We start from the raw sequence: 14491 nt of genomic DNA, 5'->3' as shown, positions 1-14491 counted from the left end.
ATAAAGCATATTTTGAATTGAATTGAATTAATGCGCTTGTCTTCAGGAAATTATTAAATGTTCCGCCATTTTGTAGTAGGTAAAGATATTGACATCATATTCTAGGTTTGTGAAGTATTCGTCAGTAGCTTCAAAATGATGTGTCAAAAGACCCCCCTTTCCATTCATTTTTTTCCAAATGGCGCCCAGTCGCCATTTCGAAAGTTTCTTCTGTCAATTTCACTTCAAAAGATATTATTCATGCATTTATTTCATTATCCCAAATTTAAATTTTTTGAGTTGACCCTTTCAAAAAATAAAAGGGAGGGGAGACATTGAAGAAATGAACTGTATGTTTCAATTCGGTTCGCTTCTTTCATAATATTGATCAGTTTTTACCAATACTAACATTCATTTACCATAAATATGTAGAAAATACCAAAATCGTCGTTATATTATTATATTAAATTTCCATTGTGTTTAGAACATGACTTTTTACATGTAAGGGATAAAATTTTCATTGGTATATTTGTTTTTTTCTTCGTCTTTCCTGCTTTTCTTTCTTTTCTCCCTCTGTTTTCTTCAAGTTTAACTGCAAAATATTTTGCATTTATATGAGTTAGCTGTTGCTGATTGGATGGAAGAGTAATTTGTATCGGCCATATCCATCACGGATCCACAATATTAGTAACAAAACGCAGGACAAATTACAAACAGATTTATTATAAACTTATAACTAAGATCAATAAGAAAATGACTCCTACAACAATGAACTGAATAAAATAGATACCTAATCAAAAAAAAATCAATGCCAAATAACATTTCAACTTGCAGTGGCTTCGATATCTGAAGCTTGTTGTTCAGGTTCTTCATCATTGTAAATATTCTCTGCCATCTGCCACACTTGCATAATATTATCTTCCGATACGGAGCAAATAACCCAGGGCTCGTTGGGATTCCAACTGAAGTCGGATATTTTGGCTGTATGTCCTCCGTGAATGAAGAGAAGTTCGGGAGGACCATCTTCCGCGTCCTCGGCGCTCTGTTCTTCCCCGATCTTGCTCAAATCCCAAACATGCAACCGCCTGTCAGTACCAGACGATGCTAGGATGGTTTCGTTATGGGGAGACCATTGAACTTGGAATATTTCGTCCTTGTGCGACTCGAAACTATGCAACTTCAGCTTCAAATTCCTGAGGTCCCACAAAGCTACTGTCTTATCAGCGCTTCCAGTAGCAAGGATGAATTCGGAATAGGGATTGAAACTGAGACAATTGACTTCAGCAGTGTGTGCATCGACGGTGTGCGACGGTTTGCTGGTGTTATTGCAACGGGTATCCCAAATCATGAGTTTCTGGTCATCAGCTACCGATCCAAAGAGACTTTCGTGAAGAAGGTGCCAGGCTACGTCTTCCACGACGGCAGTATGTCCCGTGAACACGGTCTTTGCATCAATAACTCGGTGTTCCTTAGGTGTAGCATTGATATCCCACAAGCAAATTGTATGGTCATCACTGGCGGACAAAAGATATCCATTCAAATTGGGATTCCAAGAGAGACCATATCCTTCCTTCTGGTGACCACGTAAACGGAGGTCGGGGTGGCATTCTCCACTTGGATCAGGTTTACTAGGGTGTTTCGTGTAATCAAATACCAATACATCACTAGATGGGGTCTTTGTGGCAATAACACAAGGATTTTGAGGCATGTATCTTGCTCTGTTCACTTCACCTTCGTGGTTGATTTTTATCTCAATTTCGATTTTACCTGAAAAGAAAAGAATACATTCTTGAATAAAAGATTTTTCAAGTAAGACAAAAAAAAAATTTTGAATTAAATGAATTAAATGTATCATTAACTATTTTGAAATTTTTAATGAAAAATTACTGTCCTTGCACATCGACTATCAATTATCAATTATTGCAAAGGTTTATGAAAAATGGGTGTCAAATTCAATCGTTTCATTCTTTGATCTTCATAAGCTATTCAATGAAAATCAATTTGGTTTTAGAAAGGGACGTTCAACAACACAAGCTATAATAAAACTACTAAATGAGCTATGTAATAGTCTAGATATGGGTAATCGAACTCTGGGTATTTTCTTAGATCTAAGTAAGGCATTTGATCTTGTAGACCACAGAATTCTACTAGACAAATTGCTAAGTCATAATTAAAAAACAAAAATAAAACTACAGAAGTTGAACAATACAAAAACAATAAATATGGTTCACGTCCACAAACTTTCACAACATAGAAGTATTATATAAAAAATCGGAGAAGCTCTAGCAAATACTCTCAAAATGTCATGAAAAAGTGTCGTGCAAGAATTCCTCAAGACTGTAGTAACACTTCTGTAAGAGAAGTTTCTTCACCTCAATTTTAAAAAGTTTATCTGACTCGATTTTCCTAATAGATGCCGGCAAGTTATTATAACAGTATGTTGTATTAAATAGTGGGGAGCATCTAAAGTGAGCCGTTTTGTGTGAGGGGGTTCTAACAGTTTCCCATGACGGGTGTCTCTACCATGTATATCCGCTTTTGTGACAAATTCAGTTATATTGTTACGGCCAAAGTGACACACTTCAAGATAAATAAAGAAGGTGCCGTCAATAGGCCCTCTCTTAAGAAAATTGGTCTACAACTATCTTGAAAATCTATATTAAAAATTAGTCTTAGCAATCTTCTGAGCAACAAAAACTCGTGGAAATTCCCTTGCACATCCCCAAGAAATGATATTAAAGCTGATGTGAGAATAAGCCATAGAAAAATAGACATTCATCAATCCAAAATTATCTAGAGTGTTTTTCAATTGTTTGATTGAGTAATATGCGGAATTGAGTTTGTTGCAGACCTTCTGAATATGACCGCTCCAGGTCAAATTTTCGTCTAAAGACGTTCCTAAAAACAAGACTTCGCTGGAAGATCGAATACCATTTATTGTGGAAGAGTCACTGCTGAAATTTTTCCTAATAAATGATTTCATTGAAACAGATTTAGATTTATTCAGAATAAGTTTGTTACGTTGACACCAAGCACTGAATTTATCTATTATTTTATTTATTTTGTTTGACAACTCAACTTCGTTTTTGTCGGCCACAGTAATTGCAGTGTCATCCGCAAACATGGTTATGTGACACTCAGAAAAGAATTCAGACAGGTCATTTATGAAATTGAGGAACAACAATGGTCCCAGGACAGAACCTTGAGGCACTCCTAGTTTTACATCTTTGGGACTTGATAAAATTCCATTGCAGCTAACTATTAGACTACGGTTTTCCGTATATGATTTCACCCAGTTCAATAGATTATTTGGGAAACCTAGGCCTGCAAGTTTAATTATAAGAAATTCGGAAGAAATGGTATCAAATGCTTTTGACAAATCGAAAAAAAGTGTTACAACTAGTTTATTCGATTATTTGATAACCAAGAAAAATATGTGAGCGTTTTTACAGATCTCACTTCAGCATTCGACTCGGTAAATCACTCGATTTTATTGGCCAAATTAGATTTCTACGGAGTGAGAGGTGTCTGCCTGGATATGATGAAGTCATACCTTAACAAAAGATATCAAATTGTTGATCTAGAAAATACCAAAAGTGAAAAAAGAAAAATATTAAGAGGAGTGCCACAAGGGTCAATATTGGGGCCACTTCTGTTTCTAATATATATCAACGACCTACCTCACGTGATGAACTCGTCAGGCATAGAAACTATATTGTATGCAGATGATGCAACCTTGGGCAAAAAAATATATAAAATAGATGATCCTCGTATGATCCATACTGACATATTAGAGAAAGCTCGATTATGGTTCACACCAAATGACTTGATTCTCAATGAACAAAAAACAGAAACTCTTAACTTTTGAAACAATTTGCTTAAATCGAGATAACAAAAATTCTACCAAATTTTTGGGAGTACAAATAGATTCCAACCTGAAATGGATAGACCACATAAATAACATGTATAGTAAACTTAGTACCTAAGACGGTTTTTGCTATCAGAAGAATTGAAAAAATAGTAAATCGAAGTGCGGCACTTGCAACATATCATTCTCTTTTTCATTCAGTCCTTAGGTATGGTATAATGATCAAAGGTACATCTTAATATAATATTTGTCATTCAAAAATCTGCAGTAAGAAGCATAATCTCTGCTAATTATGATGAAAAGTGTCGACCAATATTTGTAAAACTTAAAATAATGACCCTATATTCAGTTATTGTCTATGAAAATCTGCTTCTTGTTCAACAAAACTTGTTGAATGAAGTTGCTCACAAGGATATACACCAACATGATACAAGATATAAATCAAACCTTGTTCCTACAGCTAATAGGTTGAAAAGAACAGATAATATAGGAATTAAGCTATACAACGCCTTATCTGCCGAATTTCGTAACATGCCATTTAGAAGATTCAAAAACTTATTGAAGAAAATATTAACCAAACATCCTTTATATGAAATTGATCAATTTTTCGAAGTTATCCAAGAAGAAAGAGACACTTTTGTGGTCACCTCCCAAACTTTTACTCAACTTTGAATATATATAATACGTTAGCTATGTGTTTATAATTTGTAAAAGCTCATGGCTTTTACATTTTAGTCAAGTCTTATAAGATTGGAATTTTATCTTGTTAACTTGTTATTTTTTTTTGTAAATATAATTTATCTCAAACCTATTTTAGAAATTGTATTGACGTGTCTAAAAACTGTGTGTTTCTTGAGACTAAGAAATATTATTATTATTATTAAAGAAAAAATTTAAAAAATTAATTGAATGTATCATTATCTATTTTGAAATTTTTAATGAAAAATTGTCGTCCTTACACATCGACTATCAATTATATATAATCGACAATTCAAACTATCGACAGTCTGAACTGTCAATTATCAATACTGGACAATTCAAGTTGTTGATTATCTATACTCGACAGTTGAAACTGTCGAATATCTATAATTAAAGTTCAAACCGTTGATTATCTATACTTGACAGTTTATAAAGTCGATTAGCCATAATGGAAAGTCTAAACTGTCAATTGTCAATACTGGACAGTGCAAACAGTCAATTATCTATAATCGACAGTTCAAACTGTCGATTAGCCATAATGGACAGTCCAAACTGCTATCTATACTGGACAGTTCAAACTGCCAATTACCTATAATCGACAGTTCAAACTGTCGATTATAAGTAATCGATTATCTATAATCTTTTTATCAGCATCAATTCATCGTGTTGAGAAGTGAAGTAAGAGAACAAATAAACAATGTTTATAAAAACTTCGTTAACGAAAGTTAACCCAAAATTAACGAAGGCCCAAGTGCATTTTAGAATTTCATGCAGAATAAAAGAGGTAAAAGGGTGATTACATCAATAAAAAACAATAGAGCTATTTCAATACTGAGCAATTTCTCCAAATTATTTGAAATATTATACTCCAATATTTACAGTCCAATATGAAATATCACATCAGATGATTAGCATGGGTTTGTAGAAAACAAGTTCTGCATAACCAATCTTGCATTTCTTTCACAATGTGTCTCTAAAGCTTTGGATAGGAACCTGCAGGTTGACGTCATTTAAACAGACATGCAAAAAACTTTTGATCAAACAGATTTCTTCATTCTTCTCAAGCGTCTAATCAGAATTTGGTTTTTAACAAATTTGATGAAACTCATATCAAATTATCTACTCGATAGAAAATAGTATTTATAGTATAAAGGCTTTAAATCTGCTTTATACAGGGTGATTCAAAAGTATTTTGACAAACTATAGGAGGTGATTCCTCACAATATTCTAATATGAATTGTCCAAATAAATAAATGTCCGGAAACGCTTCGTTTCCAAGATACAGGATGTTGAAGATTTATTTTTATTTTGGTTTTTTTCAAATAACTTTTGAAATACTGAATTTAATTAAACGAAACTTGGTAATAGGAGGTTTTTGAGGTGTCGAATTCGAACCTGATGTTCTTATTGCTCTTACTCGTAGGGGGCGCCACCTACACGTCTTTTTCTTTTTTAAATATTCATAACTTTTTAGGGCGTACTTCTAGCACATTTTTCAGTAAAAAAATCGATTCCTCTATCATATCTACGTAAATAAGCTACCCTTGTCTAAGCTACTAGTCGCTGTAAGCAACCGTTTTCTAAATATTTGGACTTGAAAACTTCAAGTCAATTATTTGATAATCGATGCATGTTGAAGTTATTACAAATATTTTGCTTTTTTCACAAGAATGCTTTGGAAATGAATTTGACATTTTACTCGTTTGAAGAGGTCTTTACTGTTGGGTACGTTCCTTTATGACATCCTTAAGCGAAAAGTTATTTTTGTATCAAGGGTGCATAATCAGTATTTGTTTTAATAAAATTTGCAAGAAATGTCAACATTTTATTTCAGGAAATTTTGAATATGTAGAATAAACTAAAATAAACGAAACTAAATTGTATTCAAATAAATTGTTGGAAGTGTCCACCTTCAGCGAAGATACAGGCAGTCAGTCGTCTAGTCATTGAATCTCGTACCCGCTCAAAAATTATTGGTGTGTTTCTTATTGTTTCACAGGCGTCTACTATTCGGTTTCTTAGATCTTCCTCGTTCACTACTGGAGTCTTATAAACTAGTGACTTCAAATGTCCCCAAAAATAAAAATCTATCGGGTTTAGATCTGGGGACCTTGGTGCTCACGCCTGGTTAGGTTCTTCTACACCGCTACTGATCCATCGATTTGGATAAACTGTGGAATTCCCTAGCTACAACGCTAAAATGGGCCGGAGCCCCATCATGCATAAACCACATGCGGATACGAATTTCTAATGGTACATTCTGAAGTAGTCCCGGCAATTCATTTTCTAAAAAGTGTCTGTAAGTTGCGCCATTCAGTCGGAGCGGAAGAAAGAAAGGACCTATCAAGTAATTATCAATTATTGCCGCCTATACATTTACAGAAAATTGATACTGATAATGCCTTTCACTAACTGCGTGCGAATTTTCGAGAGCCCAAACATGGTTGTTATGAAAGTTTGTGATAGCATTTCGGGAGAAGTTTGCCTCGTCCGTGAAGAGTACATATCTTAAATATTGAGGATTTCCAGCCAGTTTTCTTAAAAACCATTGACACATAGTAATGCGTTGGGGAAAGTCTCGTCACGATCTGTTGATCGTGGATAATTCTCCAAACTGTGGACTGAGTAGAATTGACAGCTTCAGCAATTACTCTTGTGCTTGTTTCTGGATTCTCCTCGAGAGCGTTCAAAACAGCTTCTTCCAATTCTGGGGTTCGGACTGCTCGTGGTCTTCCAATAATATCAGCTGCCTTCTTAAAGCTACCTGTTTCTGCCAAACGACGGTGGAGACTAGCAAATGTTGGAGCTGAAGGCAGTACTCGATTAGGAAATCGCTCCTGGTAAATACGTCTTGCTTCGCGCGCATTGCCATTGGCAAGGCCATAAACGAAATGCATATCGGCTAAATGAGCATTATTGTTTACATAATCCATTTTTTCAAAATAAGTGTTTTCTACTTCTACTTACGGAAACTTCAACAAAACGTCTAACTGTCACAAAATATGTTATTACCAAAACTACTCACAAACGTCAAATTCATTTCCAAAGCATTCTTGTGAAAAAAGCAAAATATTCGTAATAACTTCAACATGCATCGATTATCAGATAATCAACTTGAAGTTTTCAAGTCCAAATATTTAGAAAACGGTTGCTTACAGCGACTAGTAACAAGGGTAGCTTATTTACGTAGATATGATAGAGGAATCGATTTTTTTACTGAAAAATGTGCTAGAAGTACGCCCAAAAAAGTTATGAATCTTTAGAAAATAAAAAGACGTGTAGGTGGCGCCCCCTACAAGTAAGGGCAATAAGAACATCAGGTTCGAATTCGACACCTCAAAAACCTCCTATTACCAAGTTTCGTTTAATTAAGTTCAGTATTTCAAAAGTTATTTGAAAAAAACGAAAATAGAAATAAAACTTCAACATCCTGTATCTTGGAAACGAAGCGTTTCCGGACATTTATTTATTTGGACAATTCATATTAGAATATTGTGAGGTATCACCTCCTGAAGTTTGTCAAAGTACTTTTGAATCACCCTGTATACTTCCAGTTCCGGAGTGCCCCAAGGCTCGAATTTAGGACCTCTTTTGTTCTTGATTTTCATCAATGATTTAACTAAAATAATAAACAATTCAAAACTGCTCTACGTCGATGACCTTAAAATATTCTTAGTGATAGAAAATTATGGAGACTGCTTATACTTACAGTATGAATTAGATCTGATATATGATTGCTGTTCCAATAATTGTTTGAATCTTAACATTGCCAAATGTCATGTATTGTATTTTTCCAGAAAGGAAAGTCTAATACAATTTCCGTATGAAATTGATAACAATACCATAAGTCGAGTTAATGAAATGAAAGACCTTGGCATTAATTTTCATCAGAAATTCACTTTTGTTTCACATATAGACCAAGCTGTTTCGTCCGCAAGTTGAATGTTGGGCTTCATAATGAGGAACACTAGAGAATTCAGAGATATAAAAGTGATAATCACGCTATTTTATTCTTATGTGACGTCTAAACTAGAATATGGGGCGTTGATCTGGTATCCCATCTATAATTCTCATATAAAGCAAATTGAAGCTCATTACGGTCAAGTTTCTAAAATACATTTAATAAATAATAACATCTCCTGGGCTCCTCTCCTACAAAAAATTAATTTTTATCTACCACGCCTCAACTCAAGATACGAGAACATTTTATTGTCAGAGTGGTAGAATAAATGTGAATCTCAGAGCACTAGTAAATATAATGTTATAATTTTAATTTAGTATGTAACATGTGTGATATTAATGGAAGCTCTTTGAACTTTATCAAGGATTGTATCTTACATTTAACCTTTCCTTTAAGTTTTTTTTATATAATTTTCAATTGTTTTCTGTAGTCATTGTGAAGGCTAATTCATTTATAATATGTCAATTGAATCTAATTATATTATTTATATCATTTGTAATTTGTCAATTGAATATTTGATATGTGAATTTAATTGAATTGAATGTTATTTTTTTCAGTATATTTTCTTTAAATTTCCTGCAATTGGGTGTACACCTGTTAGAAATAAAGTGATATCTATCTATCAATAGTTGACAGTCTGAACTGCCAATTATCAATACTGAACAGTTCAAACAATCACTTATTTATAACCTACAGTTCAAACTGTTGATTAGACATAATCGACAAACTGTCAATTAACCATAATCGACAGTCTCAACTGGCAATTATAAATACTGGACAGTTCAAACAGTCAATTATCAATAATCGGCCATAATCGACAGTCTGAATTATCAATTATAAATACTGGATAGTTCAAACAGTCAATTATCTATAATCGGCCATAATCGATGGTCTGAACTGTCAATTATCAATACTGAACCAATTCAGTCATAGAGATGATAAAATTTATTTGTTCAGGATAAAAATACAGTACCCTTGAGGGCATAGAACATGCCAGTATAAATATAAACATATATCACAATAATATTAGGTTAAAAGAGGAAAGAAAGATGTACAGTACATAAACTGCACAAAAATATATGCATACATATAAAAATATTATTACATGTAGATATAGGCTCTTACGAGTCCATGATTGTAGTAAAAGCAGTCAAATAGATCAAATAATAATAGTATCATTTAAATACTCGTCAGTTGCATAGTATGCTTTTTCAAGTAAAAATGCTTTTAGTTTTATTTTTAATGTTGTTTTATCGAATTCCCTCACTGTAAGAGGAAGTTTGTTGTAAATTGTTATTAGAGTATGCGGTACGTCTGACTTATTTCTTGTAGAGTATATGTGTGTCTTTTTGGAGTTCTCAAAAAGTTTGGTGTTTTCCTTAACAAATAGTATAGTATCAAGAATGTACTGGCTTTATAAGGGTAATATTTTATTTTTTATAAATGAGGGTTTACAAGTATCAGTTTGTTTATGGTTAAATATAATTCTAAGGCATCGCTTTTACATCTTAAATATCTTGGGGACATCTGTCGAAGCACCTCAGAATATTAAACCGTACTTGATCCTTGAGTGAACTTGTGTGTAGTAGACACACATAGCAGCGTTTATATCTATTGATCTTGTTAGTACTCTTAGAGCATAGCAGTATTTTGCAATATTTTGTATTATTGAGGTTAGGTGAGATTTCCAGCCCAATCTAAGATCAAGCTCAATTCCCAAGAACTTTGTACTTTTGCAAGCTGATATTGTTGATCTACCATCTGAGGCTGAGTATTCACATGCAGTCGATTGTTGGGAAAACTTTATTACTTGTGTTTTGTTTATATTCAATTTTAAGTGATTATGTGTGAACCAATCTTCCAATGTATTCAGTGCTTCAAAAACGCTTCTGTCTAATTCTTCAATACTATGTTCCTTGATTACTACACTTGTGTCATCTGCAAACTGTACAGTCTTGAAATCAACAGCATTTGCTAGCTCATTGGTATACAGAATATATAGCAACGGCCCTAAGATTGATCCTTGCGGAACTCCTCTCAAGATTGTTAATTCATCTGACTGTATGCTTTCGTTAGTGAGGTGGCATTTTTCAACAACTCTTTGTGTTCTATTTTGCAAGTATGATTTTATTAAATCGGCTGAGATTCTCCTGATTCCATAGGCATTAAGCTTGCCTATTAGTATATTATGGTCGACACTGTCAAAAGCTCTTGACAGATCTAGACAAATCATTAAAGTGTGTTTTCTTTCATGACTATTTAGCACTGTGCACAAGGTTTGATAAATCGTTTGTGTAGTAGATTTGCCTCTTCGGAAGCCATTTTGGGTGTCACTCAATAACTCAATCTTTTCTAGATAGGCTATAAGGCGATTATATAGGGCTTTTTCGAATATTTCGCTAATAGACGATAGTAGAGCCATTGGCCTATAATTTTCAATTTATTGGGAAATATGCCATTACTAAGCATCATGTTGACAATCAATGTTAAGGGTTTTGAAAGTTCTTGCGCGGTGAATTTCAGTAGTTTTACAGGAACTTCATCATAGCCGACAGATCTGATGTTTTTTAGAGATAGTATTATGCTATAAATTTCACTTTCAGTTGTTGGTGTAAGAAATAGAGTTTGGTTCGCTGATGGTAAGCTAGCAGGATTATTTATTTTATTGTTTGCTGGTTTGGAAAGGAGACTAGCAGGGTTATTCAATTTTGGATTCGCAGGTTCCGAGCATTGATTTATGTAAAAACTATTTACTTTATCTAGAACCAGTTTTTTATTTACGTTTTCTGTTTCTAGGTTTCTTAAAATTGTGTCGCTTTCATTTTTTTGCTTTCCCAGAGTATTTTTTAACTAGTGACCATGTTGCCTTTCCTTTATTTGTAGCATTTGAAATATACTGATTTTCAGATATTACCTTCGACTTCTTGATAACATTTTTTAGTATTTTGCAGTATTGTTGGTATTGTTCATTTGATATAAGTTGTATTGATATAAATGAGTATACATTCCAAACATCTATAAACATGTTTCTTTAAAGGTTTTGCATTTATTAAGACTTTCATTTGCGTTTATGATAACCTTCTGTTCATTCAACTGTATTTAAAAACTAAACTTAGCAATTTTGTTAATACAGTAGAGCATTGAAAATCCTAATCAATTGGGACAAAGGTAGTTTGAATTTTCAAACATAACCTAGAAATGCCACTAAGACCTATAATTAAGCATTCAGTAAAAAAGATACAGTTCTGTAATACAATCCAGAAAATGTAGTTGGTTTTTTGAAGAAATATGTATGTAGAGTAAATACAATTATAAAACTTCTATTGTTCTTGAGCTACTTATATAAATATGTATTCAAAAAATCCTCAGGAGGCGCTCTGCTGTAGTAGATTTTAGTACTCTTTGTTTTATATACCATGGATATATTGTACTTGTATAATTTTAAATGTATTGTTAATGGTAACACCTTCAAATAATAATAAATGAATAATTTCTATGATTCTCATTTTATTGCCCAAATGTGAATCTTCAAATTCCATGCATTCTAATAATCATCTTCAAGCATAGATTCAATTGAAAAATATTCAGATTCACTTACCAGAGACTGATCCGAATCCTCCAAATTCTCCTTTTTCATTATCATAGTGTGAGGCATCAAACTGAGCATCCTCGTTAGGTAATTGAACACTTGCAATCAAAAGGTGATTTTGTTCATCAGAAGTATGAGTTCCCAAAATCAACCGATGTATGGAATGATCTTTACCATCTGGCCTAGTAACATCAGGAAGCCATTGGGCAGTAAGAGAGGGCCACTCCAAAGCATGTGTCATAACCAAATCATACAGAAAGGGGGTATTTTTTTTCCATATTTTGTATTCTTCATTAATGACTCTTTCTTCCACAGCATCATCAAATGTTTCTGCATCCCCTTTATCCCCCATTTCCAAACCTCTCCTAGAATGCTCCAGGATTCTTTATTTCTGAAAGCACAATACTGAATAGAAAGAAGGTTCTATTGGATGCAATAACTTACTGAATACTATTTTTGAATGACCAACAAATTATCACAGTCGATAGTAGCGACTTTTCTTGAAGTTGAGAACGGAAATAATTTGTTAATTGTCTATTTTCACATTCAAACCAACACTCTCAATCTCAACTTCGAAAAAGCGTCAGTTTTCAGTTGTACCAAAATTGATCGTTCATTGTCAAATAGAAAACAGCCAATGATATACGAGTTTATTAGCGCCAAATCCTTTGACAGCAGACATCCGACTGTATGTGACCTTGATTAAAAAGAGGGACCTTCTTTCATAACAAGGACCATAAACATTTAGAAAAAAGTACAGAAAAGTAGTACGTTTTGTGATTTCAAATGTACATATAATTTGATTTTCTTTAATTTATTTTTTGTGTGACATTGATAGTGCCCAAGAGGGCGCTATCATTGTTTTTCAAATGGAAAGGAGGTCTCTTGGCATTTTGTACGAAAGGTATTCCAAATTCAAAACAGTAAAGGTTTTTGTATAGAGAATTAAAATACTTTTTGAGCGAAAGGTCACAAGACCCCCTTTTTATTTAAAATCAAAAAGTTGATAGTGCCTTTTCTGCGGCGAGTGATGCCATACCAATAGATTTTTTTGTACAACTGTCATTGAAAGTGACATTTTTAATGGTTGTCAAGAGTATTAAAAGATGACGTTTACAACGTAGCGTGTTAAAAATATTTTTAACACGATTTTTTTCGACCAAATAGCAATAAACAAAATATATAATTATTCAATTTTCAAGGAAGTTTTATTATAAGCAATTGATATAGATACAATTAAATTCTGTTGTGAATGCATTATATATATATTAATTACATTATTATTATCATTTATGAACAATAATATGGAAAGTACAATTAAAACAACTGCTGATATTAATACCTTGCGATGTTGAAGATATATTTGAACCAGCTGAGTTGACAATTTCATAAGCATTGACATTTAATTCTTGAAGTGAAGAGGACGATGCTGTGAAGTTGGAGCTAGCTGTAGAGATTATTCTTTCAGCAATAGCATTTTGATAAGAAATAGATTGATCGATGTAACCCTCAGCTACTGTTATAGACTTACATCCCCCGTGCTTCTTAATATCCGTTATATTTGCTCCTGATTCTGCTAGCAAAAAAGCAGAAGACCTTTTGAAACAGTGACCTGTATATTCCTTTGGTTCCGGGAGGTTCAGAAACTCAGCAATGGTAGAGGGCATTTTCCCAAACGTGTTTATACCAACTGGGTTGGCACTGCATATATTAGAGTATTTTAGAAAAAAACGTTGATGATTGATAACAGACGGGCGTAATGCAGCGTATTTATTAAATTAGTCAATGTTTTTTCCAACAATGCAGAAAGAACAATCTATTTCGTTTTTGTATTTGGAATTTGAACAATCAATGATTTATCCATTAATTTAATGTCTTCTATTGATAAATAATGAGAGCACAGCTATTCACGCCGGCAGGCGTGACTTCATTGATTCCAGTGGCTCAATTGCTTTTTCAGCTGCAGGAAAACCCGGAAAAACCTGCAGCACCACTTCACCTGAAGATCTTGATCTGACAATGTCCTCTTTCATATAAAACAAAATGTAGGGTGTCTCCAGAGGCTCCAATAAATGCAATGCATCGCCAGAACACTTCGTGACAGGACTATCGTCAAACTTAAACCAGTCCGTTTCGTCTTTGATCAAGGCGTAATAATGACCAAATTCAACGCCAGAACCACAGTGAACAATGACTGCATGAATATTATAATAGTGGTCTGCTAGGTTGAAATGTTCATCTATTTCGAACCTTCCAAAGAGTTTCTTGCTTCCGTTAGAGGTTGAAATATATATATAGTTAGAAATATTATATTCTCCTTTGTAAGATATTTGTGTTGAAAGTAAGTTTTATTTTGTTCGCGAATCTATCAGCAGGAAAATGAAATGAAAATAAA

The 14491-nt window shown here is 33.5% G+C and overlaps 1 protein-coding gene across 1 annotated transcript; it reads right to left on the bottom strand.

The window, feature by feature from the left end:
- Positions 1 to 684: 684 nt before the first annotated feature.
- On the bottom strand, positions 685 to 12733 carry LOC111516590 (chromatin assembly factor 1 p55 subunit). The gene is made up of 3 exons (XM_074176690.1): positions 12541 to 12733; positions 12106 to 12487; positions 685 to 1746 (listed from the first exon to the last, which is right to left on the bottom strand). Exons 2-3 carry the CDS (start codon positions 12446 to 12448, stop codon positions 803 to 805), a joined length of 1287 nt encoding a protein of 428 aa, XP_074032791.1. The 5' UTR covers positions 12449 to 12487; positions 12541 to 12733; the 3' UTR covers positions 685 to 802.
- Positions 12734 to 14491: the final 1758 nt, after the last annotated feature.

The sequence above is a fragment of the Leptinotarsa decemlineata genome, unplaced genomic scaffold (assembly GCF_025532065.1).
Source record: "Leptinotarsa decemlineata unplaced genomic scaffold, Ldec_3_MD MMD2_tig00001973_RagTag_RagTag, whole genome shotgun sequence".
NCBI classification, from domain to species: Eukaryota; Metazoa; Arthropoda; class Insecta; order Coleoptera; family Chrysomelidae; genus Leptinotarsa; species Leptinotarsa decemlineata.
This window is presented reverse-complemented; position numbering and strand designations above follow the sequence as displayed.

Bases quoted from the DNA above. Each gene is read 5' to 3' on its own strand.
- LOC111516590 (XM_074176690.1), bottom strand. From the start codon at position 12,448: ATGGGGGATAAAGGGGATGCAGAAACATTTGATGATGCTGTGGAAGAA. The intron at 1,747-12,105 runs GTAAGTGAATCT...TTTTCTTTTCAG, and splicing joins AGGATTCGGATCAGTCTCTG to GTAAAATCGAAATTGAGATA.